The 22,165-nt window shown below is 36.6% G+C and overlaps 1 protein-coding gene across 11 annotated transcripts in view; it reads left to right on the top strand.

Annotated features, from left to right (window-relative positions):
- CEP112 (centrosomal protein 112) overlaps positions 1-22,165 on the top strand; it is a 392,220-nt gene that overhangs the window by 137,470 nt on the left and 232,585 nt on the right. For all 11 annotated transcript variants that reach the window (XR_013354742.1, XR_013354744.1, XM_077853716.1 and 8 more), the window contains one exon: positions 11,523-11,658. Coding sequence is in view for 9 of the 11 variants with exons in the window: in XM_077853716.1 (XP_077709842.1) it covers positions 11,523-11,658 (136 nt within the window). In the remaining 2 variants the exon portion in view is untranslated. The remainder of the gene's footprint in view (positions 1-11,522; positions 11,659-22,165) is intronic.

Here is a 22,165-nt window from a genome sequence, read left to right as displayed (position 1 = left end):
GTAAGCTCAAGGAGGCTAGTTTACCCAAGCATAATAAGATGTGGATGCATCTTATCAAGGCATAATGATGTGATGTTTCCTCCTAAATTGGCTCTTCCCCCCCAGCTTTATTAAGATATAATTGACATATCTGACATGAAATTTAAGGTATACAATGTAATGATTTGTTATATGTATATTCTGCAGAACAATTACCACGATAAGGTTGGTTAACACGTGTATCCCCTCAAATAATTAAAAATTTTTGTGGTGACAATTGTTTAAGATTCACTCTCTGAGCAGTTTTCAAACATACATACAGTTCAGTATTGTTAACTTTACTGTACATTACATTACCAGAACCTATTTATCTTGTAATGGAAGTTTGTACTCTTTGAACACTTTCACCCATTTTCTCCACTCCCCCAACACCTCCACTGGCAATCACCAATCTACTCTCTGTCTCTGAGTCTGGTATTTTTAGACTACAGAAATAGTGAGATCATGCAGTAGTTGTCTTTTTCCTGCCTGACTTCTTTCACTTAGCATAGTGCCCTCAAGGTCCACCCGTGGTTTTGCAACTGGCAGCATTTCCTTCTTCTTTATTGCTGAATAATATTGCACTGTGTGTGTGTGTGTATCCTGTTTTCTTTATCCATTCATTTGTTGATGGACACTGAGGTTGTTTTCATGTTTTGGCTATTGTGAACAGCAGCACCACAATGAACATGGAGGTGCAGATATCTCTTCAAGATAGTGATTTTATGGGAAGCCTGGGTGGCTAAGTGGTTGAGCATCTGCCTTTGGCTTGGGTCGTGATCCTGGGGTCCTGGAGTTGAGTTCCTCATTGGGGTTCCTGCAGGAGGATTGAGGACCGCTCAATAGTGTGTTTGAAGTAAAGACTTGTGTTCCAGAGATGAGCAGAAGTTCAAGCTAGAGCTAAGTATTGAAGCCCCCAAAACAGAAAAAAGACTGTACCTTATCAACGCATGTTTAGTGGGCTGATTTGTGGCCTCCAAAAAGATATGTCCATATCCTAATCCTCAGAACTTGTAAATGTTCTTATTTGAAAAGAGGACCTCTGCAGACATAACTGAGTTAAAGATCTTGAGATGAGGAGATTGTCTAGGTGGGTCCTAAAACCAATCTTGAGCATCTTTATAAGAGAGACACTGTGGAGAAGGGACACAGAAAAGGTGATGTGAAGATGGATCAGAGAGAGATATAGTCACAAGCCAAGGATACCAACAGTCTCCAGAAATTGCAAGTGCCAGGAAATGAATTCTCCCCTAAGAGCCTCCAGAGGGAGTACAGTGCTGCTAACACCTTGATTTTAGACTTTTGGCCTCAGACTGAGAAAAAATAAATTCCTCTTGGTTTAAACTATTGAGTACGTGCTAATTTGTTACAGCAGCTATGGGGAAACTGATAGACCAAGCCACTTTCATATATAGCTCCATGGACTTCATTAATGAATTTCCTCTGTCTGTCCTATAGCATGTCTGTAATGGTGATATCTCAACAATCACCCTTTCATTCTCTGCAACAAGAACTTTTTAGCTACTACCATTCTCTTGTTCAGATATGAACTATTCCTCCACTTGGTATTTTTGGATATCATTCAGTTTGCCTTTCAGAGTTTGCCTTTTTAAGACTTAATTATTCCCTTTGATATCTGAATTTACTCTCCTCTGCTACCTTTCAAAGGTCATTTGATAAACTAAAGGAACAAACTGTGGTATCAGTCCAACTAGATAATTACAAAATATTCCCTCCTTGACACTGAAAAATCTATACATGTTAAGTACAATTACCATACAGAGTATATTCTTAATTAATTATGGTTATCAGTTTTCCCCCTTATTGTTTTTTTGCTTCCTCTTCAAATTTTTCCATTAGAAATACATACCTAGGGGCCGCTGGGTGGCTCAGTTGGTTAAGCATCTGACTTCAGCTCAGGTCATGATCCCATGACCTGATCAGTTGAGCCCCATGTCAGGCTCCCCACTCAGTAGAGAGTCTGCTTGTCCTTCTCCCTCTCCACCTGCCCCTCTCTTCAGTCATGCTCTCTTTCTCAAATAAATAAATAAAATCTTAAAAAAAAGGAATATATACTTAGTTGGGAAAATACATGCAAAAACTCAAACTAAAAAGAGCTACACAAGCATATCATCATGATCATGATCATCATCAGTTTAGGGTTATCTGAATCTTCTCTCTCCAGGTCAAAAACACCTATAAGGCACATGCTGTAGGAACAAACAAATTCCTGATGGTGGAGCCATTATAGTCATTTATAAGCATTGTATGGCATTGAATTCTCAAAGAAATTGGATGGGAATTGTTTTTTCAGGTTATTCCCAATTACCAATATCCTAAACCTTGTTTGAAAATCAAACACCCAGGGATGCTTCGGTGGCTCAGTGGCTGAGTCTCTGCCTGGCTCAGGGTGTGGTCCCAGAGTCACACATCAGGCTCCCCTCGAGGATCCTGCTTCTCCCTCTGCCTATGTCTCTGCTTCTCTCTCTGTATCTCTAATGAATAAGTAAATAAAATCTTTTTTAAAAAAATCAACACCCAGAAACCAAATGATATCTAAGGCTTCTTTCATTCCATGGAATTTGATAAAGAACCATACTTTCCGGCCTAGTGGTCCTCAGTCAGGCATGATTTTGCCCTTTGAGGGCATATTGGTGTGTCTATAGACATTTTTGGGTTGTCAGAATTGGGGATGGGACATTGTCATTGGGATATAGTGAGTAGAGGCCAGGGATACTGCTAAACATATCATGATGCACAGGACAGGTCTTCTCCATGGTAAAGAATTATCCAAACAGAAATGTCAGTAGTGCTAAGGCTGAGAAATTTGTTAGTTCCATGGTTTTACTGATTCTATCTAGATGATATAATATGAATTTATGAAACAAATAATGAATTACTCTATACATGTAGTATCTTCAAGGTATATATATGAATATGAGGAAAACACAGTTGTATCCTCATATCCTCCATTCCTCTAGGCTCAAAGAGATTTCATTATCCTAGAAAAGATAAATATATAAATTAACCCTTGTATAGTACATATAAGATGCTATAATTGTAACCAGACAGGGCAGATGACAGCTGGATTTCTAGACTGGCCACAGGGCACATTCACTTCCCAGGTGACACTGGAAAGTACAAGGTGAAAGTGGAGTAGAGATTGAGAGGGGCCTGGAGACCCTGCACCTGCCTGAAGCTGCTTGCTGTGGTGATGACAGACTTGCGGCTCAATGAACCTGCTGTGCCACATTGCCCAACATCATGAAAGTCAAGAAGAAGATTGAGGTCATCAAGTCTGGAGACCTGGGTGTGGACCTGACCTCCAAGCTGTCCTTTTTTTTTTTTTTTTTTTCAAGCTGTCCTTGATTAGTGTGGAGGACCTGCCCCTGTGTACAGCTTGTGTCAGGGTGGAAACCATGGAGGACTTGGTGGCCAAGGTGAGGGATATTGGGTGGATTTGAGCCCCAGCAGTAAAACTATGACCCTCCTGGAAAAAGAAAAATGCTATAGTGGCAGTATATAAAAAGTGCTGACAAGACAAAAGAAGTAGCTAGCAATTCTATCCAAAGAATTGGCATTTGAACCCCCTAAAGAATGAATAGTAATCTGCCAGTCAAAACAACAAAGAAGGGGGGATTCCAGTTTATATATTATGGCCAAGTAAGCTCCTATCAGACTAATCCTACCACGAATAGAAGCTCTGTACAAAATACAAAGTACAACTACCTGATGGCCTGGAGAATAAATAAAGACAGAGATAGTGGAAGGAGGGAGTACATACTTAGAAGAAGGAAAGGTGTCTTCTATTTTTATAGTTTTTATTCTTCTACATTTGGTGCCTGTGGGACATTTGGAATTGGGTAGATACCTGTGATCTTAGTGCTTGAAAAACCAGATGAAAGAATGGGCAACCACTAGCAAACTAAGATGGAGAGACACCTGGGAAATAAGTGAACAAGCAAGCAGAGGTAGGAAGCCCAGAATTCTTTGTCTAATCTTGGTCCATATTTCTGACTGATCTCTGAAACATGCATGGTTGGAGAAAGACTCTAAGCAGCCCAGGGTAAGACTAAAAGAACTGAACTTATATATGAACTTTTGTCACTTATAGAGGAGACAGAATTTAGAGGGTTTTTTAAAAATTTATTTTAATTTTTTTTGTAGGTAACCTACATTTACTGGTTTAGAAATATGTCTAATGGGATGCTTGGGTGGTTCAGTGGTTGAGCGACTGCCTTCAGCTCAGGGCATGATCCTGGAGTTCCGGGATCGAGTTCCACATTGGGCTCCCTGCGTGGAGCCTGCTTCTCCCTCTGCCTGCACTTCTGCCTCTCTCTCTGTGTGTCTCTCATGAATAAATAAATAAAATCTTAAAAAAAAATATGTCTAACATATTAAAGAAAAAATATAGTTGCAAAGCCATAACGATGTCAAGGATTTATGTTTGAATTCAACCAAGTTAACTGCCTGCTAAAAGCAAAAATTAAAATTAACCACTAGTACTGTTCAGAGGAAAATAACAGAATCCACACTCTCTACAATGTCTCATTTGTAAAGATGATAAGCGAAAATTACTTGACATATGAAGAAATAGGTAACATAACCTATTTATTCTTGAGAAAATAACCATTGACGACCACCTCAGGATGTGTTAGATGCTGGGCTTAGCAGATAGAAAATGTAGGGTAGCTATTATAGTTGCACTCAAGGACATTAAGAAAAATTAGTAATCAGTGAGAAACTGGGAAATCTCAACAGAAAAACAGTGAAAAACACAGCATTTGACATTTAAAATGTGGTCTAAATGGGATCCCTGGGTGGCGCAGCGGTTTGGCGCCTGCCTTTGGCCCAGGGCGCGATCCTGGAGACCCGGGATCGAATCCCACGTCGGGCTCCCGGTGCATGGAGCCTGCTTCTCCCTCTGCCTGTGTCTCTGCCTCTCTCTCTCTCTCAATCTCTGTGACTATCATAAATAAATAAAAATTAAAAAAAAAAAAATAAAATAAAATAAAATGTGGTCTAAATATAATAACAGAATGGAGGACAAGAAGATTCAGTGAACATGCAGATAAATCAATAGTAATCAGCCAATCTGAGGACAAAGAGAAAAATGTACTTTAAAAAAATGAGCTGTAGTGACTTGTAGGATAATCACATTGTATAAATTCTATTTGAGTCAGAAGTAAAGGGCAGAGAGTAATAGAGGCAAAAAATATTTTAATAAGGGAGATTGGGGTGATTCAAGAAGCTAAAATAAAGCAGGGTAAATGCAAAACAGAACAAAACAAAACAAAACAAATAACACTTGTTCCTATCTGTCTTTTGATTACAGCCATACTAGAGGTTGTATGATAATGATATCATTGTGGTTTTGAATTGCATTTTTTGGATTACTAATATTGAATGGCCTTTCATATGCTTATGGGCAACTGTATGTCTTCTTTGGAGAAACCTCTTTCCAGATTCTTCACCTGTTTTTAAATTACGTTCTTTTTTTTTTTTTGTTAAACTATTATTTGTAAGTGTGTTTATGTGTTCTTGATACAAGTACTTTTTCAGATAAATGACTGGAAAGTATTTTCTCCTATTTACTTTTGATTCCTTTTCACTTTTGATGATATCCTGGGAGCACATGTTTTTAAAATTTGCTGTTTATCTGTATTTTATTTTCTTGTTTATGCTTCTCGTGTTATATCTAAGAAAGCTTTGCTTAGCTCAAGGTCACCAAAATTTACTCCTGTGTTCTTCTAAGAGCTTCATATTTTTAGTCTTACATTTTGGTCTGTGGTTTATCTTGAGTTACTTTTTGTGTATTGTGTAAAGAAAGAATCCAACTTTATTCTTTTGGGTAAATGGATATCCGGTTGTCCCAGCACCATTTGTTGTACAGACTGTTCTTTTGCCATCGAATTGTCTTGGCACCCTTGCCAAAGACCCACTGATCATCGATGTAAGGGTTTATTTCTGGAATATTAATCCTATTCCATTGATTTATATGTCTTTTCTTATGCCAGTAGCACACTGTTTTGATTAATCTAGCTTTGTAATACAAGTTTTGAAATCAGGAAATGTGAGTTCTCCAACTTTGTTCTTCTTTTTCAAGATTGTTTTGCCAATTCTTTGTACCTTGCATTTCCATATGAATTGTAGGGCCCATTTGTCTATTTCTGCAAAATATCACCTGGGATTTTGACAGGGATTGTGTTGAATCTGTAGATCAAATGAGGATTATTGTCATCTTTCCAATATGGAGAGGAATACTAATTTCCAATTTATTGCACATTCTTTCTGACTCTTGAAGTATCAAATGTTTAGATGTTCACAGTGTTTACCATTTTTTTATAAGAATTTAGCAGAGTCCCTCAAGCCTTAGCAGTCATGTGAAGAAGAGGCCAAAGTTCCTTAATTTATCATGCATAGTGCAAGGTATTATTTTTAGAGCCTTTTAAGTCAATTGTATCTTCAGATTTTTGACTGACTGACTCTAATCACCTCGAGTACCAATCAGAAGCCTTGGACGTTGATGATATAGCTGCTCAGAAGTCTTGTTTTCCAGCCCAGCTGGAAAGGGAATGGAGACTCTTCTAGCTGTTTTTCAGATTTGTTTGAAGTTTTTTTGTTTTGTTTTGTTTTGTTTTTCTTGGAGTTTCCAGTGGAGATGCCATGCTGGCAGCAAATGAAGTATCCTGTAATGTGAAGCCTTATAAATATATGTTGGATCACTGCCATCATTATCAAAAGTGCTGGTACAGAAATGTGCAAAGGGAAGATTTTCAAATTAAGGTTGGCCTGTACATATAAATGTTAGCTTGTAAAGCTCAAGAAATACTAAATTGTAGTCTATTAGTCTCCTACGTTTTATTGCCTTTTTGGAATAATCATGTACTTCAGAACATCCTTTAATCTGAGCTGGCTTGTGGTTGTATAAGAATGCAACTTCTTTTTTCTTTATGCTTTATATTCTCAGATGAGGAAAATTTACAGCATTTTATAAATAAATCAGAACTAAAAAGCAAATTTTCTTCCCACCTTTTTATCTTCATGGAGGCCCTGCTTTAAGGCATTTGAGTGATGGCAGTTTTACTTGACCCCATAACTAGTTCCACTGGAAAAAATAATCTTCAAAGCCTTTTTTTTTTTTTTTTTTTTTTTTTGCTTCTTACAGGACACAATTTGGAATCATGGTAAAAAGAATACTGTTCTTAGTGAGAGGTAGATCTTTCTCTTTTCAGATGCTGAAAGTTTTCACTTCTATTTCATTACTTTGATAGAAATTAAAATGCATCTCTTGTTAAAATGAATAACATCTCTTTAAACTAAGACAGATATTTTATTTATGTTGAGAAGCTTCCTAAATATTAGTGAAGTTCGATATGTTTGTCATGTTGATCTAGACAGAACAGTGATTTACATTGAGTGAGGCCTTTTTTGATATTTAGTTTTACTATTGGCAGGTGTGGTGGGACTGGAACCTAGTTGGAAGATTTCCTCTTCCCTATGCTTGCTATTTAATATACAACAATTTTTCTATTTGTAAATAGCAATAGAAATTATCAATTAAAAGTAATGTGCATTACTACATAGGTTTTATTTTAACTATTTTTAATATGATTTGTAATATATACCTGGTTATAGGTAAAGTTTATGACTTTGATTTATGTGGCCGTAAGTTAGTTATAAAGTAAATGACTAAATTTGAGAATAAAAATGAAATGATACAGAGAAAATATTTTCCCAATTGAATTTAAAGTCCTTACATGAACTAAATGGCTAATGTGAATATTTGGGCAAAAAATGCAAAAGCAACAGAATTTTAGCATTCATAGAACAGAATGGATATTTCAGATACTGGTCATATATTTTATAAAATGTGTTAGCAAAATTTTCTTTTGCTAAGTAATGGTGCATAATTTTTAAATTATATGATGAATAAGTTTTTAAAGTTTTCAAATAGTGTTTAATGTACTTTCTTTTGTTTAAGAAAGACTGACCAAGCAAAGTAGACCTTTGAAAAATTGTAATTTTTTTTTTAAAGATTTTATTTATTTATTTGACAGTGAAAGTGAGAGAGAGCACAAGCAGGGGAGCAGTGGAGGGAAAGGGAGAAGCAGGTTCCTCACTAAGCAGGGAGCCTGATGCATGGCTCAATCTCAGGACCCTGGGATCATGACCTGAGCTGAAGGCAGATGCTTAACCAACTGAGCCACCTAGGCACCCCGAAAAATTATAATCCTGATATAAAAATGGTCTTTTCAAGTACTTTTTAGAGGCCCTAAAAAATGAAAGAGTGACATAGGATGAATTAGTCACTGTAGTCCCGGGATAGCATGGAGGTAGCTCTTATGCCTCCTAACCTTAATCCAACCACAGTAGCCTTTTCCTCTGAGCCTGGTCTCAAAATCCTTTTAACAGAGAGTTCTTGGCATCCCCATTCAGTCATTTGGGTCCATCACACCAGAAAAAATGTCCATTAAACATTTGTGACAAAATGTTTATGGCAAATATCCATCGCATTTGCCAACCTAGGTCTGGGACATGGTACCCAGTATACCTTATATGACTTTATGTTCTCATTTGTTGTTTTAGTATTCAGATATTTGAATATTTAAACAAAATATTCAATGTTTGTATCAGGGAAACCCTAGTCAAGCCTTCCTGCTTCTTGGGCAAACTAATACAAGAGAATGAAAATGCACCAGACCAAATTAAAATTCCCTATTGCTGGGATGCCTGGGTGGCTCAATGGTTGAGTGTTTGCCTTTGGCTCAGGGCGTGATCCCAGGTCTGGTGATCGAGTCCCACCTCAGGCTCCCTGCAAGGAGCCTGCTTCTCTCTCTGCCTGTGTCCCTGCCTCTCTCTCTCTCTCATGAATAAATAAATAAATCTTTAAAAAATAAAATAAAATAAAATTCCCTATTGCCATCAGAGTGCTCAGTCTTTTGTGTGGTGATGTCTCTTGAATCAGTCTCATTATAATATCCAGTTATTAATCACCATCGTCTACTAGCTAATATTAACATTATAGGCAAAGAAACAAAACATTAAGGCCTTAGAATTTGGCATCCAGTTAACATTAAAGATATTTTAACAACATGGAAGAAAAATGGAGAACAGTAAGATACCCAGGTTCCTGTTGTGAATATTCAACTAAACTAAACCACTTAAAGAAAAGCTTTTTTAAAAGAGTTCCAGAAGCCTGCACCACATTGTTGTAAAATGCAGCAACCAGGAGCTACATCTGGTATGCAGCATGACCTAGAATGGCTTCGCTCTCGTGGAGGGCCTCACACATCCTTGGGGCAGAGTGTGAGACCCTTAGGTCATTAAAGTGGTGGCTCCACCTGTGAAACACACATGTAGAAATGGGTTTCAGTGGAAAAGCTGCTTTGTTCTGCACAGGGATATATTGCAGATAGAAGGATATGTGGTGGGTTTGAAGAGGTCAACACAAGTGGTATTTAATGAAAAATAAAGGAAAGATGGATTTGGAGTATGTTCTTCAAGCCTGTATGCAGAGAGCTACTTACTTCAGATACTATCCAAACATGGCGAGGGGGGACTCTAAACTATATATGCATTGCTACATTTCTTTACAAAGGGACAGGCGAATTCTACTGAAATGGAAACTAGGTGGCAATGTTTCTTATCAGTATTTTTGCATTAAAGCTTTGAGAAATTTTTCAGTGTTTTTGGAGAAAATTTGGTATTATATTTTATATCACATATATGTTCTCATTAAAAGGCCTAGAAACTATTAAGTATCTTAGAGGGGTTTTAAAACTCAGATCTGAGTAATTCCAAAACACTCATATTACTTTTTGCCCATCTCTTAGACAGTAGCATCATTGTTTGGGAAATGTCTCCCCTCTCCCCAACCCCATCATGATGTTTCCCTAAATTTGTTTCATGTGAGATAAATCACTCCATCTCCCAGCATTCTTTGGTATTACAGTTAATGAGATAATGTTTTATATCTGTGTAAACTTTTGGATTTCGGGAAAGTGAGCCCAGTTAATCTTACTTATGATGTCTCAGTCTGTTTGGGGGACTGTAACAAAATACCATCAACTGGGATGTTTTCTTATAGTTCTGGAGGCTGGGAAGGCCAGATTCAGGGTATCTGCAGGGTTGTGTTCTGATGAAGACCCTCTTCTTGGTTTATAGCTAGTGACTTCTCACTGTGTCCCCACATGGTAGAAGGGGCTTGGCCTCTCTCTGAAACCTGTTTTAGAAGAGCACTAGTGTCACTTCAGGGGGATACCTTCAGACCATAAAGTGTGGCATCTGGAAAATCAGAAAAGCAGCATGGCATAGGAGCCAACAGCATGAGCTCTAGGGTCAGGGTGCCAGGACTGGTCCTGGCTAGGTCTGTTACTAAACATATTGTCTTGGAACTACTCTTTCCTGCTCTGTAAAACTAGGGACATAATAATACTCATCTAAGTTTGCTATGAGAGTAAAGGAGAGAAGATATATAATATAAAAATATTTGCACACTGCCCAGCACCTAGTCAGAACTCAATATTAGCCATTGCTAACTTTCATACATTTATAACCTAAAGCCTGGAATTTTTCCTTCTATCAGTATGCAAAGATTTCTCCTATTTTGTTGAACCCTTTTGACCATATATCTTGAGTTCAAGATGTAAAGAAATGAGATGGTTATCACTAGGCAAGTCTACTAGAGGGCAGTAGAAACATCTCAGGCCATCAGGTTGCTCTGTTGTGTCTGTCACCCTGCAAGTCAGCTGCTGCTAGACATGCTATATTAGAGATAATTCTAATGGTACATTGTTGTTTTGTTTCAATTGAGATATATTTCACATACTATAAAATTCATCCTTTTAAAGTATACATTTCAGCAGATTTTAGTATATTCACAAGGACGTGCAGCCATCCCTACTATCTAATTGCAGAACATTTTCTTCACCAGAAAAGACACTATACTGTGTATGCCTTAGCGGTCACTCCCCATTCCCTCTGTCCCCCCTCTCCCTCCCAGATCCTGGCAACCACTAATCTACTTCCTGTCTCTGAGCATTTATCTATTCAGGTATTTCACATAAATGGAATCATACAACATGCTGCCTCTCCTGTCTGGCTTCTTTCACTTAGCATATGTTTGACGCTCCCCCATGCTTTTGCATGTGTCAGAACTTCAGTGTTTTTTAAGGTTGAATAATATTCCATTGTACAACTGTACTATATCTTGTTTATCCATTCATCAGTTGATGCAAATAAATGGGTTTAAATGGTTTTGTTTTTAGGGAAATCTTTGAAAGTAGTTTGAAAGAAATCTTTGAAAGTAGTTATCAGAACACTTTGTCTCTTTTTCTGCAAAGTGTTTTATTGTCAACTTTTTAAAGGGAAGTTTTATAGAATTGGGATCAAAAAATTGAAATCTGAATGTTATTTTAGAGAGGGTTAAATATTGCTCTTTCATTCAAGCCGAGTTCTTTTATTTTACATTTCAACTGTGAAGCTTTTCTGGACTCTTCTAGGGAAAAAGAGGAACAGCTAACTCGTGTGACTGAAGTTCAGAGGTTGCAGGCCCAGCAGGCAGATGCTGCCCTGGAAGAGTTTAAGCGGCAGGTGGAACTGAACTCAGAGAAAGTCTATGCCGAAATGAAAGAGCAGGTGAGGAGGCCACTGTATCATCTTTTTTGAAAGTCACTCTCTCAGTAGGAAGGTACATTTCTGATCTTTATATGACAGAAACATATTTACTTTTAACAAAAGTTTTATCAAAATTAGCCATACAATTGGGTCAGAGATTCAGAATGAAAAAGGGATATTAGCCCTGGCAGAGGAAGATACCCACCTCCACTGGAGCCTGGAAAGAGGAGGTGGCCCCAAACAGGCAAGAAGGATGGCCTTGGTAGAAAGGGCTCCGCTGGTAGGCTCACCCTTCCCCCAGCAGAACATGTGAAGGGAGGAGGCCCAGAGCACATCTCTGGCATGCCTGCTCTGTGCTACCCTGGCCACCAAGTGGGCGCTGATCAGCAACTCCTTGGTGGTAGCTCGTGGAGGGTAAAAGGTGGACGCCCTCTAGGAGCTGGACAGACAACGAAATGAGTCCTCCTTCGTCCTTCAGAATTCCTTGATTCACCTTAAAGCAATGCCAGCATAGGCATTTTAAAGTCGTAGCTACAAACATAGTAATAGCAGGAGTGTGTGTCTTGCTATAGGAGCATGCATCGGCCTCTCGGTAAATTCCCATGAGCAGTTTCCACAGAGCTAGGGCTCCAGTTACCCATGTCTATGCTTGTTCATGTTCCATAAGTAGTGTTTTGTTGGTCAGTTACAGCAAATTATTTGCAACTGGCATTTCAGGAGGACAGAGACTATCCCTTGTTCTGGTACAAGTCTAGTGCTATGCTTTTTAGTTTTGAGAGAAAATTAAAAATTTGAAAAGATAAAGAGAACAAACACCTAGGTGCCCTCCATGAGGAATCAACAATTGTTAACACCTGTTTATTTAAATGAAAACATTAGAGATGAAGCTTTAGTTCACTTTGCTCTGCATATCTAATCACAATACTCTCTCCTCTCCACTCAGGAGAAGACCACTATCATTAATTTAGTGTTATTATTTCAGTCTCTTTTATACTTTTGTATTATGGATAATGTTCATGTATCTTATATGCGTACATACGTTCTATATGTGTGTATTACATGCATATGTAATTTTTTTGTACATCTGTTTTTTTAAGTTTGGTGAGTACTACAGATTTATGTATGCCTTATTTGCTCTTTTATATTTAATTGTTTTGTTTTTCAACTGGCTGCTTCGAGTTTACTTGGTGCAAGGGTGCTCTTTTATGTTTAATTTTATATATCCATGCCCTATCCATGTTGATTTAGTGCAGTCCTTTTAACACTAATATATCATGTGACTATACCACATTTCATTTATCAGCTCCTCTATTCAAGGGCTTTTGGTTTATTTTTGAATTTTCTCAATTCTAAAAAATGTTGCAGTCTTATCTGTGATCTCTTTTGCAGCCAGAGTTATCTTCCTCAGGAGCCCCAAGCACACACTGGGGGGTAGAAACATCCCTGTGGAAGGTTTTATGACTGAGCCCTGTACTGTTTCTAGTTTGAAGCAGTCGTTTCTTATTGTTATTTTCTCGATTTGGATTTTCACTCCTGTTGAGTTGTTTGAATCTGGGTTTTGCGAGTGGGGTTCTGAGATCCCATTCTTCTACTCGCTGCCTAGGGCAAAAGCTGGAATCATGTGGAGTGTTTGTGCCAGAAGGTGCAGACCAGCCCCTGCTGCATGGATGTAAATCTTCTAGTTCCCTGCTAACTAGCATCAGGGCCCAGGCCCTAGAATGTGTATTTGGTCCAAATATGCAATGGAGCTGCATAGGAAACTCTGATCTCTTTAACACTAAAGGAATACAGAAAATATTGAAGGAGGAGGCCCCTGGCAAGAAGTGTTTAGCCTCAAGAAGTCTAAAAATGAGGCATTTGAAAGTGTTAATACTGACAGTACAACTTCTGAGAGAAGCTGAGACCATGAGAGCTACGTTTGGCTCAATGAATGCACCACTTGGGGCTGATGGTGTAATACTAGCAGATCACAGCACTCATGGGTAAGGAAGGATTAAAAAACAAGCAAACAACATGGAACTGGTGAGAACTTTCTGTAGAGCAAGAAAAAGACATTGTATTCAGCAGTCAGAATAAAAGCATACTTCTGAAGATAATCTAGAGTAGAATTTAGGACAAAAATCAGATAAGCGGTTTCTTTATAAGAAGACATGATCTATGTAAAAGAGGTCACACATCTTAAGTAAAAGTAATATAATGAAACCTGGATACATTTTGGAAAAAGAATTGAATCTCAAAAATAAAAATGAAAATCCCACAAGTTTCTAAGCAGGATGAAACTGGCAAAGAAATTAGAAAAATAATGGACTAATGTTTCAGAGTTTTGAAGAACAAAGTTTGTGACCTGATTTTATACAATATCAAAGAGTTTTTCACTTGTAAAATCAATGGAAAAACGCATTCTTAGAGCTCTTATAATGAATATTGCTTTTTTTTTCCTGGAAAAAAAATTGTATGAATACATCAACCAATCCAGAGATGAAGCAAAAGACATCCCACACATCCTTAAACCATCATATTTAAGGATGACTAGGAGACAATGGAATCCAATGAAGTAGAAACAAATTTAACAAATTGTTACAAATCCGATTATAAGAAAGAATGCCAAGATTTGTTGATTTTTAAAAAAGAAGGTATATAAAGTAGAAAATACAAATTTAGTAACAACAATTTAAATCTAAATCTTTTGAGTACATTAACGAAGATCAAGGAGATGTGAGTAGTGAGTGGATGAGAGGAGCAGTATGCTAAAACTCTTGGCCATGGAAAGGGGAGACTCAAAGTTCTTAAAATTAGGGAAATGTGGGTTAAAATAGTTTTGGAATGTATAAACATAGGCATTAATAAAATCAACAAGATGTTACATCCTCATAAAAATCTTGAGAAGAGGGCAGCCCGGGTGGCTCAGCGGTTTAGCGTCGCCTTCAGCCCAGGGCCTGATCCTGGAGACCCGGGATTGAGTCCCACATCAGGCTCCCTGCATGGAGCCTGCTTCTCCCTCTGCCTGTGTCTCTGCCTCTCTCTCTCTCTCTCTGCGTCTCATGAATAAATAAATAAAATTTTAAAAAAATCTTGAGAAGATGAAGCAAAACTTGAGAGGAGCTATTGCCAAAGGAACAGAAGCAGAAACAGAACGAAATGTACAAAATAAGACAGAGTATATAACTGTAGTAATAAATATTAACAGGTTAATTTTTTTAGTAAAAAAAAGAAGATATTGATTAGTTGACTAAAATCCATGTGTATGCTATTTATAAAAGATGTGACTATTTTACAGAAAATTATATTAGAAAATGATGCAAATATATCTCTTTTATTTAGAAAAAAAGATATAATACCATCATATAAATTAGCATCAATACAAGTTAATAAAGTTAATAATAAATATATCCATATATGAATGGATATATTTTTCATGCTAAAAGCAAGAATACTTAAATATGAAAAAATGTTAGGAATACTTGGAGAAATTGACATAGTCATGGGTGCTTTGAAATATTTTTTTCTCTATCTTTGACAGATCAGGGGGCAAAAACCCAAACAAACAAATAGGAAGTCTAAGTAACAGCTTATAAAACACTTATATTTCTACTTTGTACCCTTCAAATGTGACAAATTTAATTCCTACTCCCTTGGAAGAGTTATAAAACTCAGTAGACCATAAAGAAACACTCAATATGTTTCTAACACTTGACATGACAGAGAGCACATATTTTTTACCGCAGTGCAATAAAACCAGAAATTAAATTTCAATTAAAATCACAACATTCCACTTCACCAAAATTAAAAACTTTTGCTCTTAGAAAGACACCATTAAAAAAACAACAAAAAGAAGTAAGGCAAGCCAGAGAATGGAAGAAGAGATTCACAAATATTTCCTAGAACTTGTATCTAAAATATAAAAGAAATCTTACAACTCAATAATAAAAAGACAACCCAGTTAAAAATAGGCAAAATTTTGGACACCTTACAGAAAAAAGATATACAAATGACTAATAAGCACATGAAAGATGTTCAATATTATCAATCATCAGGGAAATTAAAATCAAATGAAATGCCACTATATATGCTTACTAGATTAAAATTATAAGATTGGTTGATAATGCGGAGTGTTGGTGAAGATGCAGTCACATGGAGCTGTTGCATACTGCCGGTGGGAAAAGTGCCAATTTCTTAAAAAGTTAAGCATTCAGTGACCATTTGTCAGTCATTCCATCCTATGTGCTTAACCAAGAGAAATGAAGACATACCCAGACAAAGACTTGTACACAAATGCTGACAGCAGTTTTATTCACAATAGCCCCAAACTTGAACAACCCAAGTGTTTCTCAGAAGTTGAAAGAACAACAACAACAAAAAAAACAAAAACAAAAACAAAAGAAGTTGAAAGAACAATTTAAGCACCCGACTCTTGATTTCAGCTCAGGTCATGGTCTCAGGGTCATGAGATTGAGCCCTGTGTCAGGCTCTGCGCTGAGTGTGGAGCCTGGTTAAGATTCTCTCTCTCCTTAAGCCCCTCTCCCCACTCATGTGTGCTTGCTCTCTCTCGCTCTCTCTCTCTCTTTAAAATAAGTAAATAAAATATTTTTTAAAAAAAGTTGAAAGAACAGTTAGATGCAGTATATACAATGGAATACTACTCAGTAGTATAAAGGAATGAACTACTGATTCCCATAACAACATGGATGAGTCTCAAAATCCTGATGAATTTTGTACTGGTATAGTCTCTAAGGTTAGAATTGTCTAGATGATCTTAAGTTTTTTGTTTTAGCAGATTGTCAACCCAGTTTGTTTCAGAGTGAAAGTCCTGTCTCATCTTCTGTGGGTGGGTTCCAGTTTCAGTTAAGTTCCAAACCCTTTGCTGTGCTGTGTTGGGTTTGTTTGGATTGTGCCAGTCAAGAGTGAGTCTGAGACGTGGGTGGTATTTAACTCACTCCACCCAGTAATCATAGAGGCACTTGTGGGACATTCCCCCAGAGAGACGATATGCTTGGATGCAAAACAATTCTCAATAGTTTTAAAAAGGATTAAAGTCATGCAAAATGTGTTCTTTGACCCCAATGAAAATAAATTAGAAATAAACAACAATATGAAATCTGGGAAGTCCCCACATATTTGGAAATTAAACAACATGCTTATAAATAACTCATGGGTCAGAGAAGATATTACAAGGAAAATTAGGAAATATTCTGAACTGAATTAAAACAAAAACACAGAATATCAAAATTTATGGAATGCAGCTAAAGCAGTACTTAGAGAAAAGTTTATAGCTTTAAACATCTATATCCCACAAGAAAATTCTCAAATCAGTACTGTAAACTATATCTTAAGAAACCAGAAAAAGAAAAGCAAGCTTCTGCCCAAGTAAGCAGAGAGAAAGGAGATAGTAAATATTTTTATATTTCTACAGAAAGCAAAGAGGTAGAAAACAAAAAAATGGAGAAAATTAATGAAGCCAAAAGTTGGTTCTTTGAAAAGATCAACCAAATTGACAAATCTTTAGCAGGACTGATGGGGGGAAAATGAGAAGAAACAAATTAACAAGGTGAGAACTAAAAGAGGAGAGGACACCGTTACTGATCCTACAGAAAATGAAAGAATTATAAAGGTGGCATTTTACAAACTTATGCCAACAAATTACAAAACTCAGATGAAATGGACAAATTCATAGAAATATGCAAATTACTAAAACTATCTCAAGAAGAGATAGAAAATCTGTATTGTCATATTATATTTAACTGACAATTAAAAATCTTTTCACAAAGAAAAACCAAGCACCAGATGGCTTCACTGGTGGTTTCCATCAAATAGTAAAGAAAATTTTAGTTTTTTGAAAACTCTTTCAGGAAATCGAGGAGGAAGGAACACTTTCCAGTTCATTCATAAGGCCAGTAGTACCCTATTATCAAAGCCAAAGACACTAGGGCAGCCCCAGTGGCGCAGCGGTTTAGCACCACCTGCAGCCCGGGGTGTGATCCTGGAGGCCTGGGATCGAGTCCCACGTCAGGCTCCCTGCATGGAGCCTGCTTCTCCCTCTCCCTGTGTCTCTGCCTCTCTCTCTCTCTCTCTCTGAATAAATAAATAAAACTTAAAAAAAAAAAAAAAGCCAAAGACACTAGAAGAAAACTACAAAATACTACCTGTCATGAATGTAGACACAGAAATTCTTTTTTTTTTTTTTTTTATAATTTTTTTTTTTTAATTTATTTATGATAGTCACAGAGAGAGAGAGAGAGAGGCAGAGACACAGGCAGAGGGAGAAGCAGGCTCCATGCACCGGGAGCCCGACGTGGGATTCGATCCCGGGTCTCCAGGATCGCGCCCTAGGCCAAAGGCAGGCGCCAAACCGCTGCGCCACCCAGGGATCCCGACACAGAAATTCTTAATGATATTTTAGAAAATGGAATCTAGAAACATATAAAAATGATTATACATCACAACCAAATGGAATTTATTCCAGGAACCGCAAGTGGTTTTAACATTTGAAAATCAATTAATGTCATGCAACATATTAATAAAGGACAAAACAACATGATCATCTCACTAGAGGCAGAAAAAGCATTTTAAAAAGTTCAATATCATGCATGATTTAAAAAGAATTCTTGGCAAATTAAGACTAGAAGCAAACTTAACCTAATAGGACATCTATGAAAACTCTATGGCTACTATACTTAATGCTGAAAGGCCTAACACTTTTCCTCTAAGAACAAAGAAACCATATCTGCTTTTGCCACCTCTGTTCAGTATTGTATTGGAGATTCTAGCCAGTGCATTAAGGCAAAACAAAGAAAAGGAGTGGGGTGGGGGGAGAGAAAGAGAGAAAAAGAAAGGGAAAGGGAAGGAGGAAGAAGGAAGGAAGGAAGTGGAAGAAAGAATGAACATATAAATTGGAAAGGAAGAAGTACACATATTTTCAGATGACTCAATCATCCTGTATGGTTAAAATCCATACAAGAAATACAAGAACTAATAAATGATTGAAGCAAGTTTTCAGAATATGAGATCAATATATGAAATTTAGCCATACTTCTGTTATAGCAATGAAATATCTACAAATGAAATTAAAACAATCCATAATAATAGTAATACTTTAAAACTGATAAATTTTGTTTTTGTTTTTTTTTTAAGATGAAGTGGTCTAAGAGCTGTATGGCAGAACTGAAAGCCCTGGAGATAATGTCATCTCAGCAACCATTTAATTAAGAACCCTACCTAGCCACAAAGTGAGACTGCTAATGGTCAGGGATGAACAATAGTATATGTGGAACTGATTCTGGAAGTACCCTTAATTGTTCTACCCTCATATGTCTGACTGTTCTGTGCTTTGTCATGGTCTGTTTTCTATTTTACATCACCAATCCTGCCAGACGCATTTGACTCCCCTACTTGTGAATGTTGAGTTCAAGTGTTCCTGTCTTGTAGGTATCACATCTCTTACTTAGACTGGTTAAATGATCCCATGAAGCATCCTACTGGGTGCATGCCCCTGGGATTCCTTTCTTCCTACACGTAGGAAGTGCTTTGTCTTTGTGAGTAGTCCTCATCACATCTGATCTGCCCAGCGGTGCTCGATTTAGTCTTCTTGAAAAATGGCAGTGATGGCAACTGATGAACAGGAAATTCTTTTGAAGGTCTTCTGTTGAAGAAATAGTCTCCAACGGTTTCCATCATAAATGGTTTTGCCAAGTGCAATTGAATTTCTGAAATAGAGAAAGCACCTTTGATGTGAGTATAATAATAAGAACATCATTTCTGATGGAATCCTTATAGCTGGGCTCATTCACAAATCAAATGGTTTTACCTGGCAGATTTTAACAAATGTTAAGTAAAATATATATGTCGAAACATGATAAATTAGAAGTCTTCTATTATAGATTATGAATCAGTTAAAAAGTGTGCATCTGATATAGCTCAAATTCTTTAAAAAAATCAGCAGATTCCTTATTTGGAGAATCATAATGTTTTCAGATTTTTCTGTAGTGTATATTTTTAAGTCCTCCTTTTCTGTTGTTGTCTTGAACTGCTCTTTTCTCTTCTTACTAAAATCTTTTGTGCAAAAGCCAGCAGAGCTTAGGGCATCTTTTTCCATTTGGAAACTGCTACAGATAGCAGACAATAAGATTTTGAATTAAAAAAAGTAAAGCTTGGAGTTTGTTTTTGAAAGCGAATTGCTATTTCAAAAATGAGGCCCATGAGAGAAAATGGAACAGAGAAAGTTTAAAAAAAAATTGCTTCACACTGTTCCTTTCTCTTTGAAGAACTTTTTATCTCATTTAAGATTGCTTCAATAACCTAATTTTTCCTCCAGTGGTGAAATCTATTATAAATGCTAGCTGCCAGCAATTAGTTATATAAAATATACATATTTTAATTGTGAAAATGTACTACTGTGATAGAATTTTCCACATATATATGTATATAATCATATTTTTAAAAGAATGAGTGTTCTATATTTACCTATTCTCTGTGAAACAAATAAATGACTGAAAAAGACAGCCATGTTTTTTGAAGTACTGGCAGGAATCCTAAATGAAACTTTTTAATCTTATAAATTGACTGCATGAATGTCAGCTAGCTAGGTCCTCCTGGGGCCTCCACTAGCCACTTGACTTCTAGTTAATTTTTCTCCCCTTGAAAATACATCCTCGTTAAATGGTATTTGCTGCTAAATATCTGACTTTAAATTTAATTCCTTTTTTTTTTTTTTTCACAGTCATCAGCTACATGATATTAGCTTTGGACTTGGAGAACACACTGGCTTGCCATGCAAACAAAATTCTGAAACATTGCTTTTGACTAGTGAGGGTACTCTGGCTCCTTGTACATTTGAAACTGGGTAGCAGTTTCTTATATTCTTAGAGATCGTAAATTTAGTTCATCATCCTATTATTGCTGTTGAATTAAAGAATGCCATATGGATATATTTGTGTCATTAAGGATAAATGGATCACAAACAGACAAAGAAAGAGTCATCATATGGACCATTCACTGTGACTTACACCTTTGTCCTCTTGTCCTTTAAGGATCATGCTAGCTCATGTAATTTTAAATAAGGCTTTTTTAGACCAGTTTTAAGATAATAAAACATCCAATATAAATGGAAGCATTTTCTCTCAGTTACTTTTTGATGATAATGAAGAAATCTCTCTACTCTTCTCACATTTGGAATTTTGTCTTTTAATAGATTAGGTAGCAGAAGAAAAATCCTAGAATTCTATCTAAATGTTTCAATAGAAGCTATTGTGGTCATTCATCAATTCCAAATGACAGCATCCAGAGACTGTGTCTAAGTATCTGGCTTTGAAAACCAAAATGAAATAAAAACAGCAAAACAAATAATTAAAAGAAATTTTAACTTTTATCCTTAAATGCTTAACGTAAGAGGAGTAAGTGGAGCTTTTTCCTTGTAAAATTCGTCAATGACTAATCTCTTTTGCAGACAGAATATAAGCCAAAAAAATCTACTGAGGACATTGGACTGGAAAATATGTTATTTTTTTCTGCATTTGACTGATTAGAAGTGTTATTGATTGTGAAATAGTAACATTATTATTTTTTAATATATCTCAATTATTTTATTGACTTACTGGCCAAGGATTCAACAGACTTGACTTCTTTTTTCATTCATTTATAAAAAATTTATGAATACTTGCTCTATACCAGCCATTGTTGTTGATTCTGGGAATTCAGAGTTTATTAGACATATTTGTGGCTTGAATGATAGACCAGCACATAAAAGCTTGTGATTTAATAAGTGAATAAACAGGTCAGTAAGAGAGCTCAGAGGAGGGCACCTAAGCTAGCCCAGTGAGTTTGGCACTTATCTGCAATTATGGCATCTTTGTTGTAATTGCTAATTTCTCAGATATTTACTTACTGAAATGTTACTAGTAGTGAATTTAGTAAGGTTACTGATTGTAAGATCAGACAGACAATGCAGTTTTATTTCTATATACCAGCAGCCAACAAATAGAAAATAAAATTGGAAAAGATACCATAGCACGAGAAAGGTTCACGTATATACCTAAGAATAAATCTAACAAAAAAACGTGCAAGGCCTCTGTTTTAAAAACTGGAAAACATTGAGAGAAACCAAAGAAGACCTAAATAAATTGGTGGATTCAAAGACTCAATGCCATAAACACGTCGGTTTTCCCCACATTAATCTATAAAATCAACATAGTTCTAAAAATCAAAATGTTAGTAGTGGTTTTTTTGTTCCTTTGGGGTTTTTTTTGGTGGGGGGTGAAGAGAAATGAGAGAAACTGGCAACTAATTCTAAAACGTATATGAAAATGCAAAGGACTGAGAATTGCTCTGGCAATCTGGAAGAACACAACATATATGACCAGATACTGAGACTCATATTCAGTTATAATATTAATACAGCATGGTTTGGGCACAAGGATGATCAGTGTTACAGACGAAGGAGACCCAAAATTAGACTCTCATGTACATGATCAACCTGACTCAGGTCGAAGGAAGTGCTGCAGTGCAGCAGGGAAAGAATGATCATTTTAATACATGC

The sequence above is a fragment of the Canis aureus genome, chromosome 16, assembly GCF_053574225.1.
Source record: "Canis aureus isolate CA01 chromosome 16, VMU_Caureus_v.1.0, whole genome shotgun sequence".
NCBI lineage: Eukaryota > Metazoa > Chordata > Mammalia > Carnivora > Canidae > Canis > Canis aureus.
Note: the sequence above shows the minus strand (reverse complement) of the source record. Positions and strands in the feature narration are given on the sequence as shown.